This window comes from Terrapene carolina, unplaced genomic scaffold (genome assembly GCF_002925995.2).
Source record: "Terrapene carolina triunguis isolate 2854851 unplaced genomic scaffold, T_m_triunguis-2.0 Scaffold62, whole genome shotgun sequence".
NCBI lineage: Eukaryota > Metazoa > Chordata > Testudines > Emydidae > Terrapene > Terrapene triunguis.
In genome coordinates this window covers 59,572,507-59,589,583 of record NW_020664413.1, presented here as the reverse complement: position 1 = coordinate 59,589,583, position 17,077 = coordinate 59,572,507, and the positions used below count along the sequence as shown (strand labels likewise).

At 41.5% G+C, this 17,077-nt stretch overlaps 1 protein-coding gene across 7 annotated transcripts in view; it reads right to left on the bottom strand.

Moving 5' to 3' along the window:
- Positions 1 to 17,077, bottom strand: part of ADAM23 (ADAM metallopeptidase domain 23) — a 180,085-nt gene that overhangs the window by 83,551 nt on the left and 79,457 nt on the right. For all 7 annotated transcript variants that reach the window (XR_003899754.1, XM_026647693.2, XM_026647690.2 and 4 more), the window contains exon 10: positions 9,852 to 9,923. Coding sequence is in view for 6 of the 7 variants with exons in the window: in XM_026647693.2 (XP_026503478.1) it covers positions 9,852 to 9,923 (72 nt within the window). In the remaining variant the exon portion in view is untranslated. The remainder of the gene's footprint in view (positions 1 to 9,851; positions 9,924 to 17,077) is intronic.

Genomic DNA, 17,077 nt, shown 5'->3' with positions numbered 1-17,077 from the left:
AATGTATCATTCAGTAGAAATAGCTATACCCAGAGAGAGAGTGGGGGATTTTTTGTTGTAAAGAACAAATGCTTCAGATAGATCAGGCGGCTGAGCCAGTAATATTGGGGACTCCTTTTTTGAAGAGGAATCGGTTAGTTTTGGATTTAACTATGGAGTTCTGTGGTGTGTGCCTAGCTGGACGGAAAGCATCCTGTCAGCAGGGTACATTCCAAGAATATGTGCTGCAGAAGCAGTGGAGGAGATTATACTGGATCAACAGGATGTGTGAGTAAAGGAGTTTCCCAATGTATGAGTTAAGAATAAAGCAGAATGTGTTAAAATCAAAGCATGTATTAAAATCGTGGGGGACAAAGTGCCACCACAGAGACAATATAAATATCCTGTGCAAGCAGTGGCAGGAATTGAGAAAATAATTGAATCATTAGAGCAACAGGTAGTGATTGAAAAGGGGAATTCCTCATACAAATAGCCCACTTTGGCCCATATTAAAACCCTCAGGAGATTGGAGATTGACAGTGGATTTTAGACATATTAATAAAGCTACTCCCAGTATGGCACCAATAGCAGCAGATCTACCTCAAGTGATGGAAAGACTACAGGAGGCCTGTAGTGGGGCAGCTGCCCCACTCCCTGAGAATTTAGGCTGCGCAGACGAACAGCCAATAGGAAGAGGGCTTATTGGGAGCCAATCAGGGCCAGGCTCAGCCCTATAAAAAGGCTGCTCAGAGAGGGAGCAGGCAGTCTGTCCCAGGCCTTCGATAGGGGAAGGTCTGTCTCCAGGGCTGGGAGACTAGCACCTGGGACAGCGCAGTGCTGGGCAGGCCCGGGGGAGCAGAAGGGAACTCCAGCCTGGTGTCTGCCAGGCTACAGGCCCTGAGGGGAAGTGCCTAGTCGGTGCGAGGGGCCAAAGGGGAAGCAGCCCAGGGACGTGGACAGACGGAGGGAGAGAAGGAGGGCAGGACAGCTGCCACTAGAGGGTCCCTGAGTTGGGACCCAGAGTAGTGGGCGGGCCTGGGTCCCCCCTTCCCCGTTGCCTTACACCTGGCCGACGGGAGTGGCTGTCTTGGGCTGCACCAACCCCCTGCCAAGAGGGGTGTGACTTTGGGGGTGCAGTTGCCCACATTGGCCGGGGCACAAAGAGACAGCTGATTGACCCGCCCCCGGAAGGGGGCAAGGATGGACTAAGGGACACTGCCAGAAGGCGGTGGCCTGAAGAGGATGCCGCCAAGTTGGGAGCAACGCGGGTCCACACGCCAACCGAGGGCGAGACGACGGATGGGACACCACCGGGAGAGGGCGCTCCAAGGCTGGGAGAGCTAATTGCTGAGGACAACCAGCAGGAGGCACCGCAGGGGTGAGTCCGCGCTGCTACAAGGCCCCTAAATGGTTCTCTGTCATAGATTTGGCAAATTGTTTTTTTGCCATCCCATTACGTCACGATTCTGGGGCCCGCTTTGTGTTTACTTTTAAGGTACAACAGTATTTATTTAAAAGAATTCCCCAGGGCCTACACTGTGCTCTGGCTATTGCACACCAACAAGTGGTGTGAATGCTGGATCAATTATCCAAAGAGGATCGGGAGAATGACATATTAGTGTGGGGGAACAATGAAGAGGAGGTGACTGAGCAGACTAAAGAAGTATTGAGACTCATCCAGGAAACAGGTTTCAAGGCTAATAAAGAGAGAGCCCAACTAGTGCAGAGGAGAGTGAATTATTTGGGGGTGATCCTAGGGGAACAAGGAATTCAGGTAGATCAACAAAAGGTGAAATCATTAATGAATTTACCAAGGCAGAGGATTCTCATGCGTTGAGGGTGATGTTAGGAGGGTTTAACTATTTAAGGAAACACATCTGGAATTTTGCCATTATAACTGGACCCTTGTGGCATTTACTAAAAAAGAAAGTCGAATGGGACTGGGGGCCTGAACAAGAAAAAGCTTTCTGTCGTTTAAAACCAGCCTTGATGCAAGCTCCAGCACTGAAATTCCCAGAGATAAACAAGTCATTTGTGATTAAGCTGGCAGCAACCCAACAGAGTCTAGCGGCAGTATTAATGCAGGAAATTGACACTAAGTTTATACCAATGGCATATGAGTCTAGAAGATTAACCCCATACAGAGCAGCAGTTAGGGATCTGTGAAAGAATGTTTAGCTGCTGTGTGGGTCATTGAAGCTTTTGCTTTGACTACTGGCACAGCCCCTATTATCAATACAAACACCTCACTCTCCCCTGAAGTATATTTTATCAGGGAAACTGCAGGGGAAATGAGTATCGAATGCCAGGATGGCCCAATGGACCTTGATGTTAACTAGCAGAGATGTTACTTAATAACAAACAAGCAAGGATGTTACCATATGCCCTCCTGATGGATGGAGAGGAGCATGAATGTCCACTTCCAGAAACCGAACCAAAGTTAGTTGAAGAAGCACCCCCAGTAGATGACGTGTTAAGCCTCAGAGAAAAAGAGGTTTGGTTTACAGATGGTAATTCATACCATGAGAACTCTAGGCAATATATGGGATATACTGCTGTACAAATTGATGGGGAAACTACTTCTGGTTCTGAGGGAATGACTTCAGCTCAGGGAGCAGAGGTCAGAACTCTTAGTGATCTGCTTAAACAGAAAAATAATGTTGCAGACTGTCTTTATGTCTATATGGATTCAGACTTTGTGGTACAAGGACTGTTATACTGGATTGGGATTTGGAAAAAGAATCATTGGGAAACAGCTGAGGGGAAAAATTTGGTCCAAAAGGAGAATTGGAAATCTATCTATGATTGGTTGAAAAAACACCCAGGAAAATTAAGAGCAAGACATATTAAGGGTCATCAAAAGCAAGAAGGGAATGAAAAATATTGGAATGATGAAGCAGAGGCTTTAGCTAAATTAGCAGCAAAGGAACCTTTGGGAGTTATGGTAGTTACTAGAGCTCAAGCCATAAAACAGGAGGTTAAACCTGAGGAAAGACGGGGAAACGGGAATATACAAGGTGGCTATGTGGTGAATAAAAAAATAGAAGAGGTAAAGTGGGCACCTGACAAACTTCAAAGAGAAGAGATTATTAACCTGTGTCACTCTATGGCCCACCAAGGTATAGAGAATACTCTCTTTAAGGTAAAACAAATTGGAATATGGCCTAAGGTGTGAAAGGGCGTAGAAAACTTTGTTAAAAACTGCAAAAGGTATGTAGCAGACGGGAATAGACCACTGAAATTGGGACCCTTGTTGCACCAAAGAATTGTGGGGCCATGGAGTAGAATACAAGTTGATTATTGTGACAAAGTGGGACTGTTCTTAATGTTTCCTCTGAATACTGTGTGAGTGCCTCAGTTTCCCCTATGCATTTCTTAAGTTTCCAGTGTGCATAAATGGCCGACACTGTATTCTGGCAACAAATGGCTGGGGCCCTTCCCCCTGCAAGGGAATAGCTAAAGGTGAACAAAGAGATCAGGTGACCTCATGGCCCAGGAAAGAGACAAAGGCCAGAAAATAGGGGCTGGAGGGAGTTTCAGTTTGGAGCTGGCTGAGGACGGGAAGTGAGGGCAGACGGGGTTGTCTGGCTCGCTGGGGCCCAGAACGGACCCGGCTGAGGGATCCTGTTCTCTGTACCTACAAGCTCTGTTTTAGACCGTGTTCCTGTCATCTAATAAACCTCTGTTTTACTGGCTGGCTAAGAGTCACGTCTGACTGCGAAGTGGGGGTGCGTGCAGGACCCTCTGGCTTCCCCAGGACCCCGTCTGGGCAGACTCGCTGTGGGAAGCGCATGGAGGGGCATATGCTGAATGCTCCAAGGTCAGACCCAGGAAGGTGAAACCGTGTGAGCTTCTTGCCCTGAAGACAGTCTGCTCCAAGGGAGAGGAGGCTCCCCAAAGTCCTGACTGGCTTTGTGGGGAGCAGTTCCAGAGCATCGCCCGGGGACTCCGTGACAATTATATTGATAAATTGCCTAAGACCCAAAGGGGGAATCAGTATTTATTAGTGATAGTAGATTCCTTTTCTGGATGGATGGAGGCAATTTCCACTAGAAATCATACTGCAGAGACCACTGCCAAAAAGTTGTGGGAAGTAGTGTTTAGTAGATATGGAACTCCAAAAGTAATTGATAAAGATAATGGGCCACATTTTGTAGGAGGAGTAATGAAAAGTTTATTAAAAGCTTTAGGAATAAATAACCACAAAGCCCCTATCATCCTCAATCGTCAGGCACAGCAGAAAGGATGAATCAAACTATTAAACAAGCTCTACACAAAGTAGTTTAAGAAACTGGCAAAGATAGGGACAATAAATTGCCAGTGGTGTTGACGGCAATCCGAAGTAGTGATCGATTGGGTATTGGCTACCAACCTTATCAAATTCTCTTTGGAAGGCCTATGAGATTGTGGAGCCCTTTATTGTACCCAGAAGAAGAAATATTGTTACCCAATGGGGAAGGGAGTTACCGATAGAACTTAAGAAAATGGAATTTAAACTGACTGACGCCACTGAAAAAGCAAGAGACTGTAGATTCTCGTGTGGCTCAGGACAGTAAATTATGGAAAATCGGAGACAGAGTAATGTATTTGAAATTAACATAGAAAAATCATGTCCTGGAGTCTAAATGGGTTGGACCATTTTCCATCATGAATAAAATTTCACTTACTGTAGTGCAGATTAACAAGGGGAAAAAGGGAAAGTGGGTCCACACATCACAAATAATGTTCCTTTCTTTTAGTTTATCTTACAGAGCGAAGGGAATGCCCAATTGCACTGGAGATTATCCTGTACAGACCTTGGATTTGTAGTGTGGATACGGTGCTACAATTTTTGTAATTGGTTTATTGCTTATGCTTGCTTTGCTTTGCATTTTGTGCTTAGTAGAAGAATTGTGTTGTGCACTATATTTTAGGAAGAAAAAAAATAATACCGGAGCTCAAGCGAAGATAGAAGAGGTTAGTGTAAGTATTTAGAATAATACGGCCGGAAGCATCGGACATTATTCCTATGGAATAATGGCCATGGCTTCAATATTGAGGATCCTCATAATTCAAAAAGGGTGGAAATATGGTTTTTCTTTTATGGTTTTTGAATATTTGGGGAAATTTAGGGGTACATGGATATACATATGGGAGCACCTCTAGGATGGAGGTATGGATCGAAGGGAATAATAGATTCGACTACTCGTGGGACAGAATGGGAAAAACAGGACCAAAGAAAACTAGATGTAAAGAAAAACCTTTTGAGGTAAAATTTGAAATATGGTGGGAAGATGATAAAAATGTGACATGGGAATATCTAAAGCCAAAAGATTTGGAACAGCAATGGAGGTATTTGTACATACTAAGGGAGAAAGGTCACCTAATGTTTCGATTTAGTTATGATGAGAACAATCTGAATATGAGTACTATGAACTGTACCTTTTGGGTTTTGATGTAGTCACCCTAGATGTGACTAATGAACAAGAATTGGCTAATAATCATATGGAATTGAATGAGTCAATGGCTCTTAAATTATGGGAATATGGTGTAATGGCAAATCCTTCCATAATGATAAGACTGAGTTGCTTTAGGAAAATTAAGGGGGAATATATTTTGAGGAATATGGTCAGGTTTTTTATGTTTATTAATCAGATATCAGTAAACAAGATTGCACCAAGAATCATGGCAGATGAGCACCCATATAGGAGGGGAGAAGTAATCGAAGCCCCAACTATTGTGGATCAAACAATCTGGTTGGAAGGAGCACAAGTAAATATAACTGCACAATATCTGGAGCGTATGCCATATGCCTTGCCTCTATTACAAGCGTGGCAACAACAATGGGGAGACGGGACTATACGAAATAAGAGGTATAGGAGAATATATCATAGGTAGTATTGGTGCTGGAGCTGGAGTTTTAAACCCATTTGATATTGAGACTTACAAGGGAAAATGTCAGCTTTGGGTAAGATTTTGTGGGCTATACAGACACACGTGACACAAAATTTTGGTGCATTATCGGAATAAGGAATAAGAAGTGTGGAACTCCAATTGAAACAAGTCCAAGCCTTGAAAATGTCTCTAAATGTAAATCTATTTGGTGTGTCTGAGATTGACAATCAAACTGTACTAGCAATATGATGCGTACAGGTGCAAACTTATGGGATACAATACATAGAGAGAATGGTTAATCTGTTAAGTCATGGGCAATGGTCTTTTGAATGGTTCAAAGATCCTCATATATGGAATCAACGAATGGCAGGATGGAAGAAATATATGGAGTTTAATTGGGATCAAGCCACTCTGAGGGGAGAGTGGAAAGGCAGAATGTTGTTACACAACAGAGGGAAGCAAAGAAAAGCAGCAATGGCCTGGGTGTTGCCAAAAATTATTAATGAAGAGTTATGGCAAATAGAAATAAGTGCGATACACTTGATTTAAGAAGAAGGGGATTATAAATTAGTAGAATTAACAAGAATTAACCCGCTCCAGGCCAATGGGGGCTGCGGGAAGCGGCGCGGGCCGAGGGATGTGCTGGCTGCCGCTTCCCGCAGCCCCCATTGGCCTGGAGTGGCGAATCGTGGCCAGTGGGAACTGTGATCAGCCAAACCTGCGGACATGGCAGGTAAACAAACTGGCCCCACCCATCACGGGGCTTACTCTGGCGGGCCGCGTGCCAAAGGTTGCCGATCCCTGAGCTAGTGTATGTAAGTCTACCTGAACTGGGAATTACACCTCTCAGCTCTTGTTCAGATGTACCCTAAGAAAGCTTAGAGGTGTTAGATAGCACAGCAACGAGACATACTGCATAGTCAATGATACTAGACTGCACTAGCTCTGCTACATTATCTAGTGCTGATGTGTAACAAATTCGCCGTCTCACAGTTCTGGCATACATAACAACAAATTTACAATGGAGCTGAAATTGCGATAGTTTTGCTGCACATTTTCTGCATTAGCATTGTTACATTGCACTCCATATTCTTCATAGTTGTATGATTATGACATAATTATGATGCACTTTGTACAAGATGGGTCAAGTAAGGTGTCATTGGAAAAGTTCTGATTTGCTGAATATGATTATCCTATTTGCATTCATGTATCATTTTTGTATCTGAAGTCATAAATATTGACTATGGATCTGTATTTCAAGTGGGCTTACTTTGGAAAACACCCACAGCCAGCCTTTCAGGTACAACAATGAAGAAGCCAGACAGTGCTAATAGTTGATCAACAAAGACAATGGGCTGTGGAATAACTTAGCCTTCCTGAGAGCCAGACAGCCTGTAAGTAATGGCTGCTATGACTCTGCAAGGGATGTAACCAGACCACATGATTCTGGACTCCTGTATTTTTCCACAAACTGGTCTGGGAACCAAGTTTGAAACAAAAGGTTCCTGCCATTTGAAAAAGCTATATAAGGCAGGGAGTGAAATCATTGGTTGTTCTTCACTCCCCCACAACCGAACACCTAAGCGAAGCTCCAAAAGAAAAGGACTTGGAACGGGGGTGGGGATCCCAAGCTGCAAAGGAAGTGCAGCTTGTGCCTTGAGAATCTGCAAGCCTGCTTGTGTCATCAACCAGGGTGAGAGATTGTTAATTCAAATCCTATCCTTCTAGTATATTAAGCTGAGTTTACCTAGCAAATAAACAAAAACGCAATCTGCTTTGATCTTTTTGCTATCACTTAATCACTTAAAATCGATCTTTTGTAGTTAATAAACTTGTTTTATGCTTTATCTAAACCAGTAAGATTGGAGTGAAGTGCTTGGAAATCTTAACTCAAGAGGCAGGGGCTGTTGCGTTTCCTCTCCACATTGAGGGAGGGGCGAACTTTATGAGCTTACTTTGTACAAATCTCTGTGCAGTGTTGGATTCATACTCCGGGGGGGTCGGGGTGGAGGGTGCGTGCCTGGGGAGCTGGGAAATTGGCTCGTGTCTGCTGGTTGCACTCAGATTTGTGTGAGTGGCGCCACCTGCTGTCGTGTTGGGTGATAACAGGGCCTGGGTGAGGCTGGCTGTGTCCCCAAAGCATTGTGAGCAGGGCCAGTCCAGCTGTGTGTCTTAGAGAGGCACAGTGGGCTCTCACAGCTCCCAGACTGCACCCCGTCACAAGCATCTCAAGCCTACTCACACAGTGATGGGAAGTACATATTTATTTTCTAGCTCCAAATTTTAAAAAGTTGCAAATATTTCACTTAGACACGTCTGGTTCCCCCAGTGTGGCTGACCCCAGGGCCAGCTGCTCAGGCCCTAAGTCCTGGGGCTGCCCCCGGCAGCTGGTGCCACTGCCCTCCTCCAAGCAGCGGCCCCCCACCCCCTCCCCAGCAGTGGTCCCAGAGGCAGCCAGAGCAGCTGCTGCTCGGCAGCCCCCAGCACCTGGTGCCACTGGCCCCATCTCGCCAAGCAGTAGCTCCTTATTGCCTGCGACCTGTCCATGACTTTTACTAAAAATACCCATGACTAAATAAATCATAGCTGATGATTTATTAGTAATGGCTACTGGCTACTATTCCTGCTAATGTCCTGCAGTAGCAGTGCTGGCGCACTTCCACACTGGCTACTGCAAGATGGGGCTGATGATTCTCAGCCCTTCCCCTGTGTGTTGGAGCAGACAGCTTAAATCTGGATGTGTTTCCTTTTCCTGAATTTACTCACAAGATACAAAAAGTCGTGTTGCTTTAAAACTGATAGCTGAAACTGGATTAGTTTCTGAGTACTTTCATGGTTCCTACTGGTTTCCATTACAGGCAACTACAAGGGGAAAATGTGACCAAATATATCTAAATATGAGCTTTTAAGGGGAAAACACTGATACTATTCAGACATGTGAGAATGTTTTCCTTTAAGAAGCTGTCAAATCAACACACAGAGATCTATTCTTCCTTCAGTATGCCACATAACCCCAAAACTGTGTGCGGTAGTTATATGTATAACTGGGAGAGAGAAAGCATATGTTTTATCTCCAGTTTTGTTTTCAGTTTATAGAATATTTCATATAAAACCAGTTCATTTCTTATCACATGTATATGTACGAGGCATGCTGTGAATTCTGTTAAATGTTCTCCATCTCTCTCACTTATAAAGATGTTCCTTCACAAGAGGCTTTTTATATTACTGAAATGAAAATGCTTATTCTCACACTTCTGTTATACCCCCATCAGATATTTGTATTTTCCATGAGCTGTGCTCACAGCATTGCCTACTTGTGGCAGTTAGGAGCACTGCGGGCTTTTATATATTAGGGCCAGACTACACTACCCGCCCGGATCAGCGGGTAGAAATCGATCTCTCGGGGATCGATTTATCGCGTCTCATCTAGATGGATAAATCGATCCCCGAATCAACGCGCATACTCCCACCTCGTCAGGAGGAGTAAGCACCGTCAACGGGGGAGCCGCGGCGGTCGATTTGCCGCCATCCTCAGAGCGGGATAAGTCGAATAGGATACGTCAAATTCAGCTACGCTATTCGCATAGCTGAATTTGCGTATCTTAAATTGCTCCCCCCCCCCCAGTGTAGACCTAGCCTTAGATAGAGATAGATTTAATCAAGCTTTGAGATATATAGATAGATAATCTAATTATTCAACAGTGACTCGTGGAAAGCTCCTTCACAGTTCTGAGTTCCCCCAGAGGGCAAATTTGTGGCAGCTGCAAGCTTTGAGAAAATACCAAGAATAAATCTGTGGTTTCTTACAAATAGGAACCTTTCTACATAGCAGCCCAAGTCAATCCTCTGCAGTGAAACTGTAAAATTATTTTTTCAACCATTTAACAAGTGCTGATTTCATTTATTTTCATCCTAATGTCTGTAAAGCCAACTTTACATATAATGACTTAAATAATCAACTCGATGATATAGTTTTCAGGAACCATAATGATACTTACTGCATCTACAAGGTTTACCACAGATTTTGCAAAGTTGTTTGTGTACACATGGGAAGAACGATGTTTTTTGAACTAAAAGAAAAAATTAAAAAAAAATTAGAACTTGAATAATTACTGGAGTTAGATTTGTTTCAGCAAATGTGGAAAATGAATAATCTTAACACATGCTAAGAGAGAAATCACAAAAAATGGTCTTTCCAGATCACAGCATGCCTCCTAAAGTCTATGCTTCTGTGGAATTAAATGAAAGCCTGTGCCAGGCTCAATAACATTTAACATGTACACATACAAAATATTTTAGTAAAAACTGTTCAGCCATAAAACAGTCTCTTAAAACTTTAAGAGTTTAAACAGTCAAATTTTTAAAAAGACATAATTGGGGCTAACGTGAGTTTTTCTAGAGCTCAAACTTATAAATGAGAGCTCAGAACTGGCCCCTAATTGTCACGTTTAAACCATTTAACTACCATTCACCACTGACAGTGCCCCACAACCTGAACTCTGACACCAAGAAGATGCCACCCTCTAATTGTCATTTTACATACAACTCTTTACCAACCTATCCTTTCACAATATATCCTACTACCGCACCAAACATCCACAACTACTAGGGTCGGGTATGCGTAGAAGGGTGAAAAGGGGGCAGAGTTAAGCTTGCAGTGCTTTATCTGTGTTAAGATAATGGTGAGTGAGTGTTTGAGGGTAGAGAAATAGAGACTAGGTATTGTTAGATGGCTTAACTTTTCATTTTCTTTCTTTTTGTGGATATATGTTGCATGTGTAGCAGACGTAACTGTTTCTGAAGTTTTTTGTGTATTATAATAAATGTGCATGTGACTTTCTGTATATTGTCTATCAATCCCCTCTGCCAACAAGTCAAACTTGCCAAAGATGATTGAGACTCAACAAAATTGTAAAGTTACAATTGTATTTCACAATATGATCTGCAAAAAAGGAAAATTTGTGTCTTCAAAATGTCATGGACAATGAACTCAAAATCTGCACAAAACAAACTAGCTAAAACTTTTCCATGAAAAAGTTCTCATCAATTTCAGCCAATCCTGCTTACTAGCAACAGGTCTTGCTACTAAAGAGTCATATTATGAGGTTCCCCAAAAGGTCTTATCTACCCTCATTCTAAAGCATAGTAGACTTGATGTGAGACAAGAGGGTTCATGTGCCAAACTCTAAGCAACTGAGTTAGTACTCACATGCTTAAAGTCAGGCTCATGCTTAAATACCATCCCGAATCAGGGCGAGTAAAACGAAGACTCCCTGGACTCTAACAGACATGCCTGGAGCCCCTTACAGAAGGAAATTTAAAAATTACAACTATTTAATAGTTTTATCTAAACAGCCAGTTACTTTACCTGTCAAACTAAATATTATAGAAATAATCTCTCAAAGCTGCTACATCACATTAAATTGGTAAACTGTATACCAATTTTTCTTTTCATTCAGACTGATGCTATTTTTGTCTCATGCAAGTCATTCAGTTAAATACAGATGAAATGCATAGAGATGGTGGATTTCACCCTATCAGCCTTGACTCAAATAGCAGCTACAGCCCATCCACTCCAGTTGCACAAGGTGATAAGCCATTTGATTTGTGTATTCACTGATCCCATTCCCCCCTCCTGTGGCCTACTGGAACACCACCTTCCTCAGTGGCCTATGCACAGCCAGTGCTGGGATCCCCTCTTCCCACACCACATAGGGTTGGCAGGGGACTCTACCTGTGCAATTGCTCTTTTAGCAAATCACCTCATGCAGCACCAACATGGGGCTTAAATGGTATACACCAACACCATTAAAGTAGATTTTGAGGTTTTTCCTTAGGGAACCCTTTGGTACTAGTATATATTTTATCCTTAACAAGTTGAAAGAATTTTCTGGAAGTGGAAAGTGAAAACAGTATTCTTGTGTTTCATTCTTCATTAAAATATTTGAATACAGAGAGCTATACTAACAGTATAAAATACCAGAGAAGTTCCAGAAATAGAAACTAAGATGAATATAACTGTCTAAAAATAAGGAATGGAAATAATGCATTTACTTGGGTCTTCATTGTTATGAGTGAAAGTTTTAGGAAAATATGAAAAGCGAGTTAAAACATTAAACAATTATCAATACTTGATAGATTTCAATGTCAGAAACACTGTGTAAGAGGATTTTTTCAAAGTAAAATCTTACTGCAGGAGAAATCTGCCCTCTACTGGTAAGCAAAACTCATAAGTATATGCTTATAAGTTCTGGGTAGTACAACCCTTACCCACATTGGTGAACACTTACAAGTAGCCTAATTTGACATTTTCATATCAAAAATGGCATTACCTGTTTCTGAGTCACCGATGACTCGGAAGCAAATGATTTTGAATGCTTATGGATCGATGTTCTAACAAATAAAGCACAAGATGGGGTACTAGCTGGTGTCTGTTACAGTTCACCAAATCACACTAGAGAACGGTATGACTGGCTCCCTTAAGAATCTATCTTATAATGTGTAAGGAATAAAATGTGTTAATATGGGGGATTCAATCTGAGTGACATGTTCTGGACTTCTCATGCTGCCAGTAGTAAAACATCCTTGGAATTTTTAAATATTATAGATGACAATTTCCTAATTCAAAAAGTGTCACTTCTAACAAAATGGAATTATATATAAGACCTTATCTTGACAGATAAAGAGGAATTAATCACAGATCTAAAAAATTAGTAGCCGTGTAGGTCCAAGTGCTCAAGGCTTGATTACATCTGTTATGTGCAAACAGAATATACGTCAAACCAGTCATATGGATACTTGGTGCTTTTAAAAGGCCAATTTCTCTAAGCTGAAAACAATTATAAGCTGAATCAGCTGGAAGAAATAATTTAAAAAGAAAAATCTGAACAATAATTAGGAAATGTTTAAGAATATTTTACTAGATGCTCAAAAAAACTAACAATTCCACAATTGAGAAAGAAGGCTATACTGGTATTTAAAACAAACAAACAAACAAAAACCTTGCTTAGCAATGAAGTGAAAGCAGCAGTCAAAAATAAAAAAAACATAGAAATGGAAAAAATAATTAATATGAATTAGAAGCTAGAGCTGTAGAAAATTGGTAAAAGAAGCAAAAGGACACAAGGAGAAATCTATGGCCAGCAGAGTTACGGACAATAAGCTGTAGTTTTTTTAATGTATTTCTAGAACAAAAGGAACCCTAACGACGGTACTGGTCAGCTACTAGATAGACGCAGCAAAATTGTCCATAATAATGCAGAAAAGGCAGAAGTGTTCAATACATACTTTTGTTCATTTAGCTTTTTTCAAAATACAGATAATGTTACAGAGCCCCCACCTTTGGATCGACACCGGGTCTGAAGGCAAAAGTTTTTGCAGATGCAATACCTGTCTTTCCTGTGGCTTTCCCCCAGGCACTTGAGACAACTGTCATGTGGATCACTGATTAGCATCGGCCTGCTACATGCCGAACACGACTTTAAGCCTCTCAGGGCAAAGTCCCAAAAGGGACTCTACTAACTAACTTAACACTATCAACTAACTACTATGAACTACATACAACAATCAGTAGAACGAAGTCTATGCGAAAGGCTATGAAGAAACCGCTAGTGCTCTTGCAAGGCAAGGCAAGGTACTCCAATCAACCATCAAGGAACTGAGAGGGCGTAGGGCTGGCGGTGCCTGATATACCGCCGCATGAGCGTGGCACTCCAGAGAGTGCCACAGCCGGCCAGCCCTACAGATACCGCTAAGGCATAAATCTCCAACAACTGTGCATGTGAGCATGCACACACACCTAAAATGGAATTGACATGAGCAAGCACTCAAAGAAGAATAGTGAATTCTATCCTGGGAAGCAACAACTCTGAAAAAAAGACTTAGGGGTCATGATGGATAATTAGCTGAACATGAACTCTTAGTACAAAGCAATGGCTAAAGGGGCTAATGAGATCCTTGGATGTATAAACAGGGAAATATCAACTAAGAGCAGAGAAGTTATATTACTTCTGTATCTGGCACTGCCGCAACCAATACTGAAATACTGTGTCCAGTTCTGGTGTCCACACTTCATGAAGGATGTTGAAAAATAGGAGAAGGTTCAGAGAACAGCAACAAGAATGATATAAAGGATTGGAAAACATTCCTTAGAATGAGAGATTCAAAGAACTCATTCTATTTAACTTATCAAAGAGAGGATAAAGGGTTGACTTGATCACAGTCCGTAAGTATCTTTGTGAGGAGCAGAAATTTGATAAGGGAGAGCTCTTAATCTAGCAAAGGTATAACAAGTTCTAATGGCTGGAAACTGAAGGTAGACAAATTCAGATGAGAAACAAGGCACAAACTTAACAAGGATTGTGGAGGATGCTCCTTTACTGGCAATTTTTAAATCAAGATTGGAGTCTAAGAGATATGCTCTAGTTCAAGCACAGCTATTGGACTTAAGGAATTAATTCAGGGAAGTCCTATGGCCCGCATTATTAAAAAACACCATTATTAAAATAACAGCAAGAGGACTAAAAAAGTGCCACCATGGCTAAGCAGAGGGAAAGAAGTGGTTAGAGCCAAAAAAGAATCCTCTAAAAACAGGAAGCCATATCATATTGAGGAAAATAGAAAGGAGAATAAACTCTGGCAAGTCAAGTGTAAACATATAATTAGGCAGGCCAAAAAAGAATTTGAAGAGCAAATAGTAAAAGACACAAAAACCGATAGCAACAATTTTTTTAAGTCCATCAGAAGTAGGAACACTGCCAAACAATCAGTGGGGCCACTAGATGATCAAGGGGCTGAAGGAGCACTCAAGGAAGACAAGACCATTGCGGAGAAGCTAAATCAATTCTTTGAATCAGTCTTCACTCCATAGGATGTGAGGGAGATCCCCACATCTGCGCCATTCTTTTTAGGTGACAGATATGAGGAACTGTCCCAGACTGAGGTGTCAATAGAGGACGTTTTAGAACAAATTGATAAATAGGTCCCCAGGACCAGATGGTATTCATCCAAGAGTTCTAAAGGAACTCAAATATGGAACTGCAGAACTACTTACTGAGTTACGTAACCTATTGCTTAAATCAGCCTCTGTACCTCTGGAAAATGGGGTAAACAGTGAGATGACAAAATCTGCAGATGATACAAAATTATACAAAATAGTTAAGTCCAAAACTAACTTTAAAGAATTACAAAAGGAGCTCACTAAACTGAGTGACTGGGCAACAAAATGGTAGATGAAAATCAATGTTGATAAGTGCAAAGTAATGCACATTTGAAAAAATAATCCGAACTATACATACAAAATGATGGGGTCTAAATTAGCTGTTACCACTCAAGAAACAGATCTTGGAGTCTTCATGGATAGTTCTCTGAAAATATCTGCTCAATGTCCAGCGGCAGTCAAACAAGCAAAACAAATGTAAGGAAAGGGATAGATAAGAAGATAGAAAATAGAATGCCAATAGATAAATCCAGGATACACCCACACCTTGATTACTGCATGCAGTTCTGGCTTCCCTAACTCAAAAAGATATATTAGAATTGCAACAGGTACAGAGAAGGACTACAAAAATGATTGGGTATGCAACAGTTTCTATGTGAAGTGCTTAAAAAGATTGGGACTGTTCATCTTAGAAAAGAGACGACTAAGGGGGGATATGATAGATGTGTATAAAATCAGGAATGGTGTGGAGAAAATGAATAAGTGTTATTTACATAAACAGACGAACCAGGGGTCACCCAATGAAATTAATAGGCAGCAGGTTTAAAACAAATATACAGTAAACCTGTGGAACTTGTTGCCAAGAAATGTAGCAAAGGCCAAAAGTATAAATTGATTAAAAAAAAAGAATCAGATAATCTCATGGAGGATAGGACCATCAATGGCTATTGGCCAAGATGGTCAGGGTTACTATCCTATGCTCTGGGTGTCCCTAAACCTCTGAATGCCAGAAGCTGGACTGGATGACAATGGATCACTTGATAACTGCCCTGTTCTGTTCATTCCCTCTGAAGCATCTAGCACTGGCCTCTGTCGGAAACAGGATAATGGGCTAGATGGACAAGTGGTCTGACCCAGTATAGCCATTCTTATGTTCTTATTATTCAGGATGTCAGACGAGATGATTGCAACAGTTCCTTCTGGCCTGAAAATCTAAGAATATAGTAAAGAATCTATGAATCGGCATCAAGGAAATTACTCACATGGATTAAGTGTTCGCCAATGTAAGGGTTACATATTCTAGCCCTTCAAATTTAAAGGGTAAATATTGTACATTCACAAATGCTTCTTTTAGAGCTACTTCTACAATCTACTCTACAAACAAAAAATTCTGCAGTGTGTATCAGAGAGTGAAATTTTCCCTTTAGATGTATTGCACGTCTTCACTATTTTAAATATATTTTTCTAGTCAAAAAACAAGAGTTTGTAATGCATCTAAAGAATTAAGAAACATCTGGTAGGAGACAATTCTGACATTCTTATATTTGTGTTAAATCGGGAGACTGGACAAAAAGAACGAGACAAAGTACAGAGAGAGAGAGAGAGAGAGATTGGCAGAATACTTGTACTCTTAGTCCACGTTATAGACCTAAGCACATTTCTTTGGCACTCAAATATTTTGGTTAGGCTCTTGCTACCAACAGGTGGCACTTCAATATCCCTGTCTTGTATTATTGAGCTATTATCCAATTATTTAAAAAAATAACACGTAAACCTCATTTCTTCTGAAACTAAAGTGCTTGAAAAGATATGTACCTACAGGCACATATACAGTAGACGTGTAACATTAAAAAAATAAACTGGATAAATAATTTGAGCTTGTAAACCAGGTCAACAGAAATTTTCAATACAGTCTTGTAAAAAAAATCTGCACACTTGTTCCCTTCTAAACATCTACATTTTACATAATGCTGAGGCGCAAATCAAGCCCACCTACTGAACAACATGCAGCAGGGCCAAAGTTAAGGGGAAAACTCCATAGTCTTGAGGCTACAGGAATTCTACTACATAATGTGCTGGTGTGGGGAGTAGATGGGTAGGTTTTGAGGCCCCATGTGGTAGTCGGGGGCATGGTCTATTCAACCCATGGGTAACCTGAGATTTGGGGAATTTCCCTGGGCACCCCACAATATCTGTTGAGAGGCCTAGTACTCCTATACTACTCCCCAGGCGCCGCCTTTCTGATTTAATCTGCTGAACAGGCAGGGTGCTGACATTTTGATAACC